The sequence below is a fragment of the Equus asinus genome, chromosome 28, assembly GCF_041296235.1.
Source record: "Equus asinus isolate D_3611 breed Donkey chromosome 28, EquAss-T2T_v2, whole genome shotgun sequence".
Lineage (NCBI taxonomy): Eukaryota > Metazoa > Chordata > Mammalia > Perissodactyla > Equidae > Equus > Equus asinus.
The window spans coordinates 33,912,289-33,928,563 of record NC_091817.1 but is presented as its reverse complement, the minus strand read 5'-3'; the positions used below and the strand labels follow the sequence as shown (position 1 = coordinate 33,928,563).

The window sequence follows — 16,275 nt, the reverse complement described above, 5'->3', positions numbered from 1 at the left end:
CCAAGGGGTGCTGGTTTCTCTTTAAGGTAGTGAAAATGTTCTAAAATTGTGGTGACAGATGCACAACACTCTGAATATACTAAAAGCTAATGTATCACACAGTTAAAAGGGCGAATGGTGTGGTATGTGAATTATACCTCAATACAGCTGTTTTTAAAAAATCACCTGGACTCTGAAATCAATACAAACATTTCAGTGCCCTCTCATTCACACACTATTCTTTGAATAATACAGACACACACACATTGTTTTTATTATGGACAACTCTGTTTATTTTAACAGTCTTATTTTTATGGTAGGATGAACAGAGCTTATTCCCCCAGATGGCTTGGCTTTCATGCTAGATAATTTGGGGTGGTCCAATAATAACACTGAAAACTTTAACAGTAATATTATTATTTAAGATAGTAGAAATATAAAAGATTTCTTTTAAATTTTGCTACAGTTAAAAAGAGGGGAAAAGGAGGCAATTAAAAAAACCAAATCAGTTATACGAGTATATAGAAGTAATCTGCAGCTATGGCATAAATCATAAAGTTTGAGAAACAGCTTTAGAATAAAGGCAATGCAAAGAATTATTTCTTTCATTCACATATTAATAGGGTGCTTACAATGTGCCAGGTACTGTTACTAAGTGATACAAATGTAATAGGGCAGCGCCTGTCTAGACAAAGGGACAAATTAGACAATGATTACAAGACAGTGTAGTCAGTACCGCATGTTTGTGTGTAATGAGAGCACAGGGAGAGAGAAGTAAAAGAAGGGTATGGGGTGGTGGTGGGGCTTCCTGGAGAAGGAGAGAGGTGAGCTACACTGCAGAAAGCACTAGGTTCTTCAGCTGAGAGCTGCCCCTGGGACCGTGAGCTATCTGCACAATTATGCAGTGTAGGAAAAATTTCATAGACTTTTTTAATGGAAGAACTATAGGCATCCACCTCCCATTTATACTCTTATGATAGATTCTCCAAAGAGAAATAACTGGCTCCAAGGGTATAAACATTTTCAAACCCATGTTCTAAAAATGTTCCAAATAATTTTCTTACCAAGAGTGGTCAAGTGTGCCTGTTTCACTACACTTGACCAGCACTGGATATTCCCATTAAAAAAAAATCTGTGATGGAGAAATAAAAACTTTCCCAGATAACAAAAGCTAAGAGAATTCATTGCCAGAAGACCCCCCACCCCTGACAAGAAATCCTTAAGAAGGCCCTCATACCTGAAACAAAAAATAGGAAAGGGGCTACAAAGCCCTGAGCAAGGAGACAAATAGGTAGGCAAAAATCAGAAAATTGCAGCTCTCTATCAGAACAGATTAGTAAACACTTAATTATAACATTAAACATAAAGGGAAGGAAAACACCAAAATAAATATAATCTCATCATTTTAACCACAAACTCACAACACAAGATAGAATAAGATACGACAATAATAACTTAGAAGAGGAAGAAGAAAGGGATGGAATCAGCTTAGCCTAAGGAAATAAGAGGCTATCAGAAAATGGACTATCTCATTTATGAGATTTTTTAATACGAACGTAATGGTAATCACCAAACAAATAATTAGAACAGAGATACAGGGGCTGGCCCTGTGGCCCAGTGGTTAAGTTCACACACTTCGCTTCAGCGGCCCAGGGTTTCGCTGGTTCGGATCCTGGGCGTGGACATGGCACCGCTCATCAGGCCATGCTGAGGTGGCATCCCACATGCCACAACTAGAAGAACGCACAACTAAAATATATACAATTATGTACTGGGGGGCTTTGGAGGAAAAAAACGGAAAAATTAAAAAAATTTAAGAAAATAAAAGAACAAAGATACAAATGATAAATAAGGAGAAAACTAAGAAAACCATCATAGAAAACTACCTAACCAAATTGGTAGTCCAAAATACATGGGACAAGAAACAAAGGAAATGCAGAAGAACGGGAAAACGAATGATAAGATGGCAGCATTAAGCCCTCATGTATCAATAATCACTCTAAATGTAAATAGATTGAATTCTCCAATCAAAAGACACAGAGTTGTGGGATGGATTAAAAAACAAGACTCCACAACATGCTGCCTCCAGGAAACACATCTCAGCTCCAAAGACAAACAGGCTCAGGGTGAAGGCATGGAAGATGACATTCCAAGCTAATGGCAAAAGAAAGCAGGTGTTGCCACACTTAATATCAGACAAAGGAGACCTCAAGATAAAACAGGTAAAGAGAGACAAAGAGGGGAGTATATAACGTTAAGAGGGACACTCCACCAAGAAGACATAACATATATAAATAGTTACGCACCCAACGCAGGAGCACCAAAGTACATAAAGCAACTATTAACAAATCTAAAAGGAGATATTAACAACACCACAACAACAGTAGGGGACCTCAACACCCCACTTACAACACTGGATAGACCATCTAGACAAAAAGTCAACACGGAAATAGTGGAATTAAATGAAAAACTAGACCAGATGGACTTTGTAGATATATACAGCACACTCCATCCAAAAACAGCAGAATACACGTTCTTCTCAAGTGCACATTGAACATCCTCAAGGATAGAACATACGTTGGGAAATAAGGCAAGCCTCAATAAATTTAAGAAGATTGAAATCATATCTAGCATCTTTTCTGAGCATAATGCTATGAAACTAGATATCAACTACAAGAAAAAAGCTGAGCAAGGGACAAAGATGCAGAGACTAAACAACACACTACTTCATATGCTTGAATGTATCACTGAAGAAATTAAAGGAAAAATAAAAAAATATCGGGAGAGAAAGGAAAATGAAAACACACCATACCAACTCATATGGGATGCAAGAAAAGCAGTCCTAAGAGGGAAATTTATAGCAATAGAGGCCCACGTTAACAAACAAGAAAAATCTCAAATAAGCAATCTTAAACCACGCCTAACAGAATAGGAAAAGAATAAACAAAGCCCAAACTCAGCAGAAGGAGGGAGTAAATGAAATGGAAACAAAAAAGACAGTAGGAAGGATCAATGAAATAAAGAGCAGGTTCTTTGAGAAGATAAATAAAATTGACAAACCCTTGGCCAGGCTCGCTAAGAAAAAAAAGAGAGAAGGCTCAATAAATAAAATTAGAAATGAACGAGGAGAAATTACAATGGATACCACAGAAATACAAAAGATTACAAGAGAATACTATGAAAAGCTACATGCCAACAAATTGGACAATCTAGAAGAAATGGATAGGGGTTGGCCCTGTGGCTGAGTGGTTAAGTTTGCATGCTCCGCTTTGGCGGCCCAGGGTTTCGCCGGTTCGGATCCTGGGCACAGACATGGCACTGCTCACTAGGCCACGTTGCGGTGGCAACCCACATGCCACAACTAGAAGGACCTACAACTCTGTACTTGGGGGATTTGGGGAGAAAAAAAAAAAGCAAAATAGTAGATGAAATGGATAAATTCTTAGATTCTTACAAGCTCCCAAAACTTAATCAAGAAGAAATAGAGGAGCTGGCCTAGTGGTGCAGCATTTAAGTTCGCATGTTCCGCTTCGGCGGCCCGGGGTTCACTGGTTTGGATCCCGGGTGCAGACATGGCACCACTTGGCAAGCCATGCTGTGGCAGGCATCCCACATATAAAGTAGAGGAAGATGGGCCCAGATGTTAGCTCTGGGCCAGTCTTCCTCAGCAAAAAGAGGAGGATTGGCAGCAGATGTTAGCTCAGGGCTAATCTTCCTCAAAAAGAAAAGAAGAAACAGAGAATCTGAATAGACCAATCACAAGTAAAGAGATTGAAACAGAAATCAAAAACCTCCCAAAAAATAAAAGTCCAGGACCAGACAGCTTCTCTGGAGAATTCCACCAAACATTCAAAGAAGATTTATTACCTATCCTTCTCAAACTATTCCAAAAAATTGAGGAAGACAGAATACTTCCTAACACATTCTACAAGGCCAACATCACCCGATACCAAAGCCAGACAAGAACAACACAAAGAAGAAAAATTACAGGCCAATATCGCTGATGAACATAGATGCAAAAATCCTCAACAAAATATTGGCTAACTGAACACAGCAATACCTTAAAAAGATCATCTACATGATCAAGTGAGATTTATACCAGGGACGCAGGGATGGTTCAACATCTGCAAATCAATCAATGTGATACACACATTAATGAATTGAGGAATAAAAACCACATGATCATCTCAATAGACACAGAGAGAGCATTTGATAAGATCCAACATCCATTTATGATAAAAACTCTCAATAAAATGGGTATAGAAGGAAAGTGCCTCAACATTAATAAAGGCCATATATGTCAAACCCACATCCAACATCATACTCAATGGGGAAAAACTAAAAGCCACACCTCTGAGAAGACGAACAAGACAAGGATGCCCACTCCCACCACTCTTATTCAACACAGTACTGGAGGTTTTGGCCAGAGCAGTTAGGCAAGAAAAAGAAATAATAGGAATCCAAATAGGCAATGAAGACGTGAAACTCTTGCTGTTTGCAGACAAATGATTTTATATATAAAAAACCCTAAAGAATCCATTGGAAAACTATCAGAAATTATCAACAACTACAGCAAAGTTGCAGGATATAAAATTAACGTGCAAAACTCAGCTGTATTTCTACTCTCCAATAATGAATCAACAAAAAGAGAACTCAAGAATACAATCCCATTTACAATCACAACAAAAAGAATAAAATATCTAGGAATAAATTTAACCAACGAGGCGAAAGACCTATACAGTGAAAACTATAAGACATTACTGAAAGAAATCGATAATGACATAAAGAAATGGAAAGATATTCCATGCACATGATTTGGAAGAATCAACATAGTTAAAATGTCCATACAACCTAAAGCAATCTACATATTCAATGCAATCGCAATCAGAATCCCAATGACATTCTTCACGGAAATAGAACAAAGAATCCTATATCTCACATGGAACAACAAAAGAGCCCGAATAGCTAAAGCAATCCTGAGAAAAAAGAACAAAGCTGGAGGCATCACAATCCCTGACTTCAAAATATACTACAAAGCTATAGTAGTCAAAACAGTGTGGTACTGGCACAAAGAGAGACAGACAGATGAACGGAACAGAATTGAAAGCCTAGAAATAAAACCAGACATCTACGGACAGCTAATCTTCAACAAAGGAGCTAAAAATATACAAAGAGGAAGGAAGGTCTCTTCAATAAACAGTTTGGGAAAACTGGACAGCCACATGCAAAAGAACAAAAGTAGACCATTATCTCACACCATACATACACAAAAATTAACTCAAAATGGATTAAAGATTTGAATGTAAGACCTGAAACCATAAAACTCCTAGAAGAAGATATAGGCAGTACACTCTTTGACATGAGTCTTAGCAGCATCATTTCGAATACCATGTCTACTTAGGCAAGGAAAACAAAAGAAAAAATAAACAAATGGGACTACATCAGACTAAGGAGCTTCTGCAAGGAAAAGGAAACCACAAATAAAACGAAAAGACATTCCATCAACTGAGAGAAAATATTTGCAAATCATATATCCAACAAGGAGTTAATCTTCAAAATACATAAAGAACTCATACAAATCAACAACAAAAAAACAAACAACTCCATCAAAAAATGGGCAGAGGATATAAACAGACATTTTTCCAAAGAGGGTATAGAGATGGCCAAGAGGCACATGAAAAGATGTTCAACATCACTAATTATTAGGGAAATGTAAGTCAAGACTACAATGGGAATGGCTATAATTACCAACACAAAAAATAGCAAATGCTGGAGAGGATGTGGAGAAAAGGGAACCCTCACACACTGCTGCTGAGAATGCAAACTGGTGCAGCCATTATGGAAAACAGTATGGAGATTTCTCAAAAAAATTAAAAATAGAAATACCATAAAATCAAGCTATCCCACTACTGGGTATTTATCCAAAGAACTTGACATCAACAATTCAAAGAGATTTATGAAGCCCTATGTTCACTACAGCATTATTCAAATAGCTGAGATGTGGAAGCAATCCCAGCGCCCCTTAAATGATAAATAAAGAAGATGTGGTACATATATACAAAGGAATACTACTGAGCCATAAAAAAGACAAAATCATCCCATTTGTAACAACATGATGGACCTTGAGCCTATTATGTTGAGCAAAATAAGCCAGATGGAGAAAGACAAACACTGCATGATTTCCCTCATGTGTGGAAGATAAACAAAACAAGGATAAAGAGAAAAGATTAGTGGTTACCAGAGGGAAAGGGGTTTAGGAGGTGGGTTTAAGGAGTAAAGGGGCACATATGATATGGTGATGGATAAAAATTAGACTGTTGGTGGTGAGCATGATGCAGTCTATACAAAAACTGATAAATAATAATGTACATCTGAAATTACAAAATGTTATAAACCATTATGACTTCAATAATATAATTTTCAAAAATAAAAAAATAAAAGAGTTAAACAAACAAAAAAAAGAACGTGGAATACCAGATTCTGAGAGAGAGGAAAAGTTGTTCTCTAGAGAGTTGATTGAAGGATCATGAAATACGTGCGTAAATACTTTTCAAATAAGAAGAAACCTGCAGATTTCCAGACTCCACCCTAAAAATGTATTCAGCAGGACTGGTGTGGGTGCTGGGGATCTCTAGGTGTCCTAAGAGCCCAGGTGAGTCTGTTTGCGTCATGTTTGGGATTTGCCAACCTATCTGACTCCCCCAGTAACCCCAATTCTGCCTCAGTCACACCAAGTCTCAGAGAGAGATTCTGAGGTTCTAATTTCCAGTGGGCAGTGGGGGTCACTACAAAGAGGCATTAGCGGACTTTTCTGGGTTAACTGAGACTCACAGAGGGAACTTTCTGGAAGCCCCAGGGCCTGTGTGCCTCTCCTCTAACCCAGGTTAGGGAAACTTCTTAAGTTACCAGCACTTTCTCTGGCCTTGAGGGTGTGTGTCGGGGGAAGGAGCCACGGTCTTGCTGCTGTGGCCCTGAGAAAAAGGGTGCTGTCCACAGGGTGGGTGACTTCACCTGACCCTGAGGGCTACCAGCTGCTGACAGTGCCCCCTTCTGTTCTGCGCTGATGAGGCAGATGAGCCTGGGATACAGGCCCAAACACTGTGCTCTTTCCTCTCTGCTGATTTTCTCCCACCCCCACTCCCCAGCACCAACTGTCCCCTTACCTGCTGAGAGAGGCATTCCACTGGGAACAGCCAGCAGCTTATTCCCGTGGCACACAGCACTCAGTGAGCTGTTTAGCATCTACATCAGATCGCTTCACTACCCTGTTCAAATCCCTCCCATGACTTCCCGTCACTTTTAAGACAGGATGCTCTCCTCACCATAGCCAAGGCCTGCTATGGTCCAGCCCACGCCTACTTCTCCAACCACATCTTTCATCCTTCTCCATCTTTCCTCGCCAGCCCCACTGCTGGTCCTAGAACAGGCCAGCCTCATTCTTAGCTCAGTGTCTTTGCACTTGCCGTTTCCTCCTCCAGGAATACTCTTCCTCCAGCTCCTCACATGACTCCCTCAGTCACATCTCCACTGAAATGTCACCTCCTCAGAGAAGCCTTTCCTGACTACCTTGTGTACTACAGCACCCCTTCCTCACTCTATCCTCTTATCCTATTTTACTTTTCTTTCTAGCAATTATAATTACTTGAAATTATATTGTTCACTTGTTTCTTCCTTTAGTTTGTGGGTGCCTTGAGGAGAAGGGCTTTGATCATCTCATTCACTGAAATATCCCAAGACACCAGCACAGTGGCTGTTAGGTAACAGATGCTCAATAAATATTTGTCAAATAAATGGATGGATGGATGGGTGGAGTGGTAGATGTAACAGAATCTTCTCAGTCCTGCCTCTCCTCTCCTTTCACACACACACTTGCACATACAGAGGGAAGTACTCATCAGGAAGTACTCATCTGCATTTCTTAAAGAACCTGCCTGAGCCCTGCCCCAATTTACATAGCCACATAGTGAGCAGCCATACCCAAGGGCCCTTTTTGGAGGCAGAAGGTCTTAGAGGACCAGGTACCACATGTGGGAATGCACTTGAAGGGAACAGGAGGTTTGGGGCCTGGCCTTGGACAAGCTGGATTTCAAGTCATACACTGTTACAGAAAATCATTTTATTGAACACTGGGGCCAGAAAGGGCTGGGAATAAAGGAGCATGTGAGCCTCAGGGGGGATGCTGCTTGCCTCTTCACCCTGTTCCTGCTCCAGGGAGCGGGTTTTCCTGGGTCTCTTCATTCTGCCTCCTGAGACCCCAGGTAGGAGGCTCCCTGGGTAGCCACAGATTGCCTCTTGCAGATTCAAAAAGCCCAGCTCCTTCTGGTTTGTGCTGGTAGCTGCTGGCAACGAGTCATGCAGGAGTCCATCTGGTAGACTGGGCCCCTGATAAAGCTGCCCTGCACCGTCTCTCTGCTGCTTCATCCTCCTCAACTCAGAGTGCACACTTTTCTTTCTTCTGCCCAAGAAGGGACTCTAGAGGATTGAGCAGAGGAACAGCAGGTTTTCTTCCAGGCCAGCTTCTGTCCTGGGATGCTCAGAGCAGCCTCTCATTTCAAACCTCAGTTGCTGAGGCTCCTTGCCCGTGGCCAGTTAGTATGGAAGGAGGCTCCTGGCGGAGAAAGGCTCAGACAGAATGGCTCAGCTTCTAACCTCCAATGGTGGGTGGTGTGGTTCACTGCAGGAAGAAGCATTAGATGTCTCAGGCTGTTAAATGTTTGCCCTCTCTACAGAATGGCTCAGCCAGCGAGCTTCCACAGGGTCTGCCTCCTGCCACCGTGCTGCAATCGCCGAATTTTGGGTTTGGGGCAGCCTAGGTCTTCGTCTGGCTCTGCCACAGCTCGAGGTCTCTTGAGCCCCCGCCTGGGAACTGGCTTCTCTGCTTCCACCTTTTCTGGGGTGGCCACAGGAGCATCCCCACAGGCCCGGCAGCCACCAACCAGGCAGTATGTCTCTCCATGCCAGCCCATCTGGGTTTCTCCACACCCTCGGTAGAGGACATGGTATAGACAAGGTGTAGGAGGAGTAGTGGGAGCCACTGCTGCTGGACAGAAAATCACAACTGATCAGTCACTTCTGCTGGGCACAGTGTCCTGCCAGGACCTCCCCTCTCTCACGTCTCTCTCAGCTTCTGGTTGAAGCCCTTTAATCTGCTTGGCATCCACATCACAGCCTTGACCCATCACCTCTGAGTCCCCTAGAGAAGGGACGTTGGCGGCAAAAGCAATTCCCTGGAGCCTACGGCAGCAGCAGACCATGAAATCTCTTCCCCATTTCCAGAGAAAACTGTAGAACCCGAAATAATTGCAATCAGGATCCCCTCCATCTCTCCTTTCACAATAGAGAAAACATTTCTTAAGCTCTGTCACTTCTGAGGCTTTAATGGAATTGCCTTTCAAGTTTTGGAGAAAATAATCTAATCTAAATTGGTTAAGAACCCCTTTCACCTTGGCAACTCCTCTTGGGCCTCGTTCATTCCACCTGTTTCAACCACAATGAACTCTAGCCCTCTGATACTTTTATCTAGGTTAGAAGAAAGGCCAGCTACTGAGACAAGAGTGACCAGGAGGATGAAAGCCAGAATCTGGGAACCAAGTCTAGGCTCACATCAGCCCAACCTCCTGGGGCACCATTTCCTCAGCCCTCCAGGCTCAGAATCACTTCATCCCTCCCCTTGCCTCCTCTGTTCTTCCCATCAATATGACACCACTCTTTCCCCCACTACTCAGCAGCTCAGTCTGGGATGTATCTGAGGGGACTCACGTGGATGTCTACATGACAGCACAGTGAAGGTGCCTGGGCTGGAAGGTGAGGGTCAGGGTCAGGGTCAAGAGTGGCCTTCTACAGCTCTTCCTCAAACCGCTTCATTTATCACTTTCTAACAAAAATGCACTTTTGCTAAGAGGCCAATCAGGAAAGGGTCTGAATGGAAGCATCTTGTAGCCCAACGGGGAAGGCTACCTTTGTAAACCTTTCTGAACACTTGCCCAAGGGTGATGTTTCACTGGTTCTCAGCAGTGAGCAGGAACACCGTGGGCCCCTGAGGGGGCCCTGGGCCACAGGCATTACTTACAGCTGGGGATGTTCTGAGGTGTGGTGGGCAAGCCCAAAAGGAACATGTGGCAGCCAGGTGAGGTTGTGTGTATACCAATGCCTCTTACACAGATGCCTGCACTAGGCTTACCTGCTCCGTTGCCCTCCCAGGGGACAGAGGACAAGTTTGAGTTAATATAGAAGATCCAGTCAGACATTCTCTCTCAGGCAACCTAACAGATCAGTATCTGGTAGAGAACTAGTCGAGAAGTCTCCCCAAGAGCACCACGTTTGCGGGGTTATCCTGCCATGGAAACTGTGAGGTTTGTGAGGTCATCACTACCCAGTGAGGTCACATAAGGAATCTGTGACTTGAGGGGCAGGCTTCAGGTTCCTGAGGTTTTGTAGAGGAGAGTAAGGTGGAGGCAGAGAGGCATCCTGCCTGGGCCCTCACACCTGGCCCTCCCCACTCATGCCCTAGTCAAGTAGCCACTCCCTGTGGAGGATACTTGTGGGCTGGCACAGCCTCAGGGACCACAGGAGGGCAAAAGAAACCCATATTCTGAGACTGGATGGAGAGGCAAGATTAGCTTAAGAGACAGCCAGGTTGTATGTCACTGACCCTAAGTATTCAACAGCTGGAGAGGCAGAGATTTGTGTGGATTGGAAATGAGAGAAGGCACCTGGATGGTGGGCCTGAAGGACAAGTGAGATTTGGACCCATGGAGAGGAGGGAAGACATTCCAGGTGGGAAGAATAAAAGCAAAGACGAGCTCTTCCTGATCTTGTCCTGCCTCAAGTGTAAATTCATAGAACCTTCACATTTTCACAACTGAGGACTCCAAAACCCGAGAAGTTAAGGGGTCTACCCAAGGCTACACAGGTAGTGGAGAGGTGTTCTGCTCCATGACAGGGCTCCATGTTGGGACTCCGGATTTGCGGCTGACAGAAACATGAGGACAAGCTCATCACATTCCAGGGACACTGGGAGAGATGTTAAAGGTGCCCAAGGCAAAATGACGGTCTTGAATGACATCGCAAAGTGGGAAAGATGGGCCCTTTTAAACATGAAATTCAAAACAAATTCATGACAAAATGACATCATACAGAATGACAACACATGGGCCGGCCTGGTGGTGCAGCTGTTAAATTCGCACATTCCGCTTCTCAGCAGGCTGGGGTTCGCTGGTTCGAATCCTGGTGCGGACATGGCACCGCTTGACAAAAACCATGCTGTGGTAGGCGTCCCACGTATAAGAGGAAGATGGGCACGGATGTTAGCTCAGGGCCAGTCTTCCTCAGCAAAAAGAGGAAGATTGGCAGTAGTTAGCTCAGGGCTAATCTTCCTCAAAAAAAAAAAAACCAGAGTGACAACCTAATCATTACACTCCTCTCTCCTCCAAAAGGGCAAACAATGATAATCCCATCACCATGAAAGGAAGAGATGTGGGCTCAGCAGCAGCCCAGCTGAAAAACCTGATCAACGCTGTCAAAAGGTGTTACTACAAGCCGATTTGGTCCTACTAGCCGATTTGGTCCTACTCGGAGGAGGAAGAAAGAAACAACTCTGCTCTTAGCCTGATCAGGCCCATGGGAAGGAACTATATTTCAGGCAGCCTTTGATACAATGTCACCAAGAACTTCCCAGCAATAAGAACCTTCCTTAGGAAGGGGCCCCTGTGGCTGACCTTGAATAAGCAAAGATGGGACATTTGTTGACTGGGGCTGTTGCAGAGGAGATGTGCCCAGGAGGTAGAGACTGCCCGGGCTACTATTTCAGAGGTTGGCCAACCCCAGTTGAGAAGAAACTTCTCTCTACTCCTAAGTTGCCTGATCAGTGTGGTACACGATAGGACAGATGAAGTCAGGCCTAATTAGAGCAGACTGCTTTTGGGGAGGGCTCTGGAGGAGGTTCATCCCGGCAGGTGGGCCAGCATGAGACCCCTCAGATTCTCTAAGGCTCCAGAGAGATTACTTGTCCAGGAGCACCCCTCTGCTCTGGTGGGGGTACTGAAACTTTATCCGCACCTGGCTGGGTCTCTGGGGAAGGTGGAACAGCATACACAAAAGGTTTCTCAACTTAAGAGGGTTTGAGACTCACCTGGGGAGTACACAAAACAACTTAGAAATACTCATACATGGATTCTTGGGCCAACCCTCAGAAAACTTATCCAGATCGGGAGGGGGGCTAGGAAATCTGCCAGGGCCGCGGATGTACACAGTGCTCATCAAACCATGCTGTGGTGGCATTCCACATACAAAATAGAGGAAGACTGGCAGAGATGTTAGCTCAGGAACAATCTTTCTCAAGCAAAAGGAGGAAGATTGGCAACAGATGTTAGCTAAGGGCCAATCTCCCTCACCAAAAACATCTGTACTTTTAACATGCTCCTGGGCAATTCCACCATAGTGGTCCAAATAGGGTGACCAAATTATTGTCTAAACTGGGTCACTTTTGAGAGTCAAAGTGGGCAGTATTAAAAACCGCCCCAGGCATAGATGTAAAGAAGGAATATTCAAGGAAAATACAGATGTAGAATAATTCTGTGCATGTATCATATTTGAAAAAAGCTAGCATGGTGGTTAAGAATACAAGCCTTGGTGCAGACAAGACTAGATTCTGTCCAACCTACTTGTCTGATTTTGAGTAAGTTCTTTGTCCCCCTGAGCTTCAGTTTCTTCATATGGAAAAGAGAGCTATGATTGCACATTTAGTACAATATTCTCTTTTGGCAAAGGCTGCCCTGGGCCCATTTCTGCTGTCTGAAACCTTATCATTTTCTGTGTGCAAGTATTTTTAAGTTGTTTTGTGGAGTATTATATTTCGACTCTAAACTGTTTATTCCTTTAGGCAAAACTTATATCATGCAGCAGAGACTGGAACCTATAAGTCACAGGATGCTATACACTTATTTTGCCAGTTCTGTAAAACAGTTTAATCCCCTCTCCTCTTCCTCTGCCACCAAGAGACAGAAGAGAAGGCAGAGCCTGGAAATGCACAGCCAGCCACACTTCTGCGTCAGTCTGCCTTGTATTCTTCTGCCAGTACTTCTGAGAGATTTCAGCAAGAGTGCCCAAACCTGCCATGGGCACTGCTGGTGAAGAAAATTTCTCCCTACTGCTAGTCATGTCACCTTTCCCTTTTCCTGAGGGCTTAATGGATATTTTCAGGGCAGGAAATAAAATCTAAATGTTTACAAATAAAACCATCAGTTGAAAGAGTCTTTCCTTGGTGTGGTAGTTTGGAGTGTGAATCTTCTCAGAATCCAATGAATTCTGCCCCAGTGGTAACTATTATTAGGAGAGATCCATAAAAACATCATTTATTGTTAGAAACCATGACATAATGCAAAGCTGAAATCTACTTTATGTTTCACCAGTCACGTGAAAGACTACAGAGAGCCATGCTCAGAAGCTCACCCTCCAGTACTGGCCAGCAGCTTACCTTCTGAAGCCAGACAGCAGCTCACCGGGCCTTTGGGGACGTGACTGGGCAGCCTAGCACATCCTAATGACAAGTGTGCTCACCCACCCAGGGCACAGGGAAAGATCCCTGTTATGTCATCGTATTTAAGCCAGCTGCAATCAGGTTTGCTGGGGCAAAGGCTCTCTCACTGAGGACCCTAGTCCTGGAAGGTTGCTCCTCCAGCGAGCTGCCAGCTCAATCTTCTGAACCAGGCTCACATCCCAGGGATGGGTCACAAAGCTAATGACTGTTCCTGGCACCTCACTTCCCACATGGCCCACCTTCCCCGCTCGGTGGCTATAGTCTTGCAGGGTGAGGGGAAAATCATAATTGGTACCCAGCTCCACGTGGGTGCTGTCCAAGCCCCGAGAAGCTATGTCTGTGCAGAGAAGTATGTCTTGGGAGCCCTTTTGGAAGCGCTGGAAGATACCTGCCCTCAGTGAGGCTGGCATTTGTCCCTGCAGCCTGAAGTGTTGGATTTTGTGGTCATCTAGAACATAGCCTAGGCAGTTCACAGTGCTGGAGCTATTACAGAACACCAGAACACTTCCTGAGGGACCCGTCCTATATGCTCTGTCATGCTGCTTGAGGATCTGCACCAACTCAGTCACCTTCTCTGCTCCCTTCAGCCTCATAAATGTCTGTCTGACATGGGATGTGACACAGTGGAGCTTGGAACTGGTGATAGTGGCTAGAGAGTCTGGGCTGGCAACTTGACTCAGCAGCTGGCTTACACCTTCGGGAAATGTAGCCCCCACCAGCACTAACTCAGCTTTGGGATTGAAGGGGTCTTTTAAGTCAGCTGGGCCTTTCGCTATATGGCTCTTCTCCAAGATGTAGTCCACTAGTTCCAGGAAGCTTTCATCCAGCAGTGTGTCTGCCTCATCCAACACCAAGAGGGAGGGGGCTCCAGGCTGATCAGTTGTTTTTTCAGGGCCTTCCACAGAGCTCCCGGAGTGACCACTAGTACATCTGCTGGAGGTTGTTTGGACAGTGGCAGCTTGATCCTACTCCTGCCATGGCCTCTCCCTAGCTCCCGCACCTGGAGGCCCAGGGAGCTGCCCAAGGGCTGGGCCACGGCACGGAACTGTTTGGCTAATTGTCTCAAAGGCACAAGGACCAGGCATTGAGGAGCAGGGATACGCTGGGAGTCCAGGTGTGGCCGGCCCAAGAGCAGTTGAAGCAGAGGTAGTAGGTAGCTGAGAGTCTTGCTACTGCCGGGGTCTGCAGCGCAAAGGATGTGGCGGCCGCGAAGTAGTGAGGGGATGGTGCTCGACTGCACAGTTGTAGGCCAAACGACTTCGGGAGCAGCCTCCTGTAGCACGAGCCGCACGTGAGGCTCCAGACCCAGACAAGTGAAGCCCATCAGTTGCATTTCTGTACACTAACAAGCACTAACTAGAAGGAAGAGAACTCAAGAATACCATCCCATTTACAATCACAAGAAAAAGAATAAAATACCTAGGTATAAACTTAACCAAGGAGGTGAAAGACCTATAATTGAAACTATACTGAAAGACTATGACTGAAAACTATAAGACATTATTGAAAGAAATGGAAGAAGATGTAAAGAAATGGAGGGCTGGCCCAGTGGCCAAGTGGTTAAGTTCACACTCTGCTTCGGCAACCCAAGGTTTCACCCATTCTGATCCTGGGCACGGACACGGCACCACTCATCAAGCCATGCTGAGGCGGCATCCCACATGCCACAACTAGAAGGACCCACAACTAAAAATATACAACTGTATACCAGGGGGCTTTGGGGAGAAAAAAGGAAAAAATAAAATCTTAAAAAAAAAAAGAAATGGAAAGATTCCATGCTCATGGATTGGAAGAATAAATATAGTTAAAATGTCCATACTACCTAAAGCAATCTATGGATTCAATGCAACCCCAATGAGGTTCTTCACAGAAATAGAATAAAGAATCCTAAATCTCATATGGAACAACAAAAGACCCCAAATAGCTAAACCAATCCTGAGAAAAAAGAACAAAGTTGGAGGCATCACAATCCCTGACTTCAAAATATCCTGCAAAGCTGTAGTAGTCAAAACAGCATGGTACTGGCACAAAAACATATACACAGATCAATGGAACAGAATCAAAAGCTCAGAAATAAAAGCACACATCTACAGACAGCTAATCTTCGACAAAGGAGCTAAGAACATCCAATGGAGATAGGAAAGTCTCTTCAATAAACAGTTTGGGAAGACTGGACAGCCACATGTAAAAGAACAAAAGTAGACCATTCTCTTACACCATTCACAAAAATAAACTCAAAATAGATGAAAGACTTGAAGGTAAGACCTGAAACCATAAAACTTCTAGAAGAAAATATAAGCAGTACACTCTTTTTTTTTTTTTAAGATTGGCACCTGAGCTAACATCTGTTGCCAATCTTCTTTTTCTTTTTCTTCTTCTTCTTCTTCCCAAAGCCTCCCAATATATAGTTGTATATTCTAGTTGTAAGTCCTTCTGGTTGTGCTATGCGGGATGCTGCCTCAGCACGGCTTGATGAGTGGTGCCATGTGTGTGCCCAGGATCCGACCCAGCAAAAACCCAGGCCACCGAAACAGAGCATACAACTTAACCACTCAGCCACGGGGCCGGCCCTGGCAGTACAGTCTTTGACATCAGTCTTAAAAGGATCTTTTCAAATACCATGTCTACTCAGAAGAGGGAAACAAAAGAAAAAATAAACAAATGGGACTTCATCAGACTAAAGAGCTTCTGCCAGGCAAAGGAAACCAGGACCAAAATGAAAAGACAACCCACCAACAGGGAGAAAATATTTGCAAATT

The 16,275-nt window shown here is 44.1% G+C and overlaps 2 protein-coding genes across 11 annotated transcripts in view; both read right to left on the bottom strand.

The window, feature by feature from the left end:
• TANGO6 (transport and golgi organization 6 homolog) overlaps window positions 1-16,275 on the bottom strand; it is a 192,368-nt gene that overhangs the window by 98,770 nt on the left and 77,323 nt on the right. Inside the window, exons 1-2 of one of the 10 annotated variants that reach the window (XM_070500728.1) lie at window positions 10,160-10,358; window positions 8,660-9,019 (exon numbers count right to left, since the gene is read on the bottom strand). The exons of 6 other annotated variants lie outside the window; for them this stretch is intronic. In XM_070500728.1, the coding sequence (XP_070356829.1) occupies window positions 8,715-9,019; window positions 10,160-10,226 (372 nt within the window). In that variant the 5' untranslated portion in view covers window positions 10,227-10,358 and the 3' untranslated portion in view covers window positions 8,660-8,714. Of the gene's footprint in view, window positions 1-8,083; window positions 9,262-10,159; window positions 10,359-16,275 lie in introns of those variants that run through there. 3 more of the 10 variants (XM_070500727.1, XM_044761543.2, XM_044761540.2) reach the window with 3 other exon arrangements.
• On the bottom strand, window positions 12,472-14,986 carry LOC106822413 (probable ATP-dependent RNA helicase DDX28). The gene is given in 2 exon segments (XM_014827601.3): window positions 12,472-14,378; window positions 14,381-14,986. Coding segments are annotated over 2 exon segments (1,254 nt in total). The 5' UTR covers window positions 14,850-14,986; the 3' UTR covers window positions 12,472-13,593.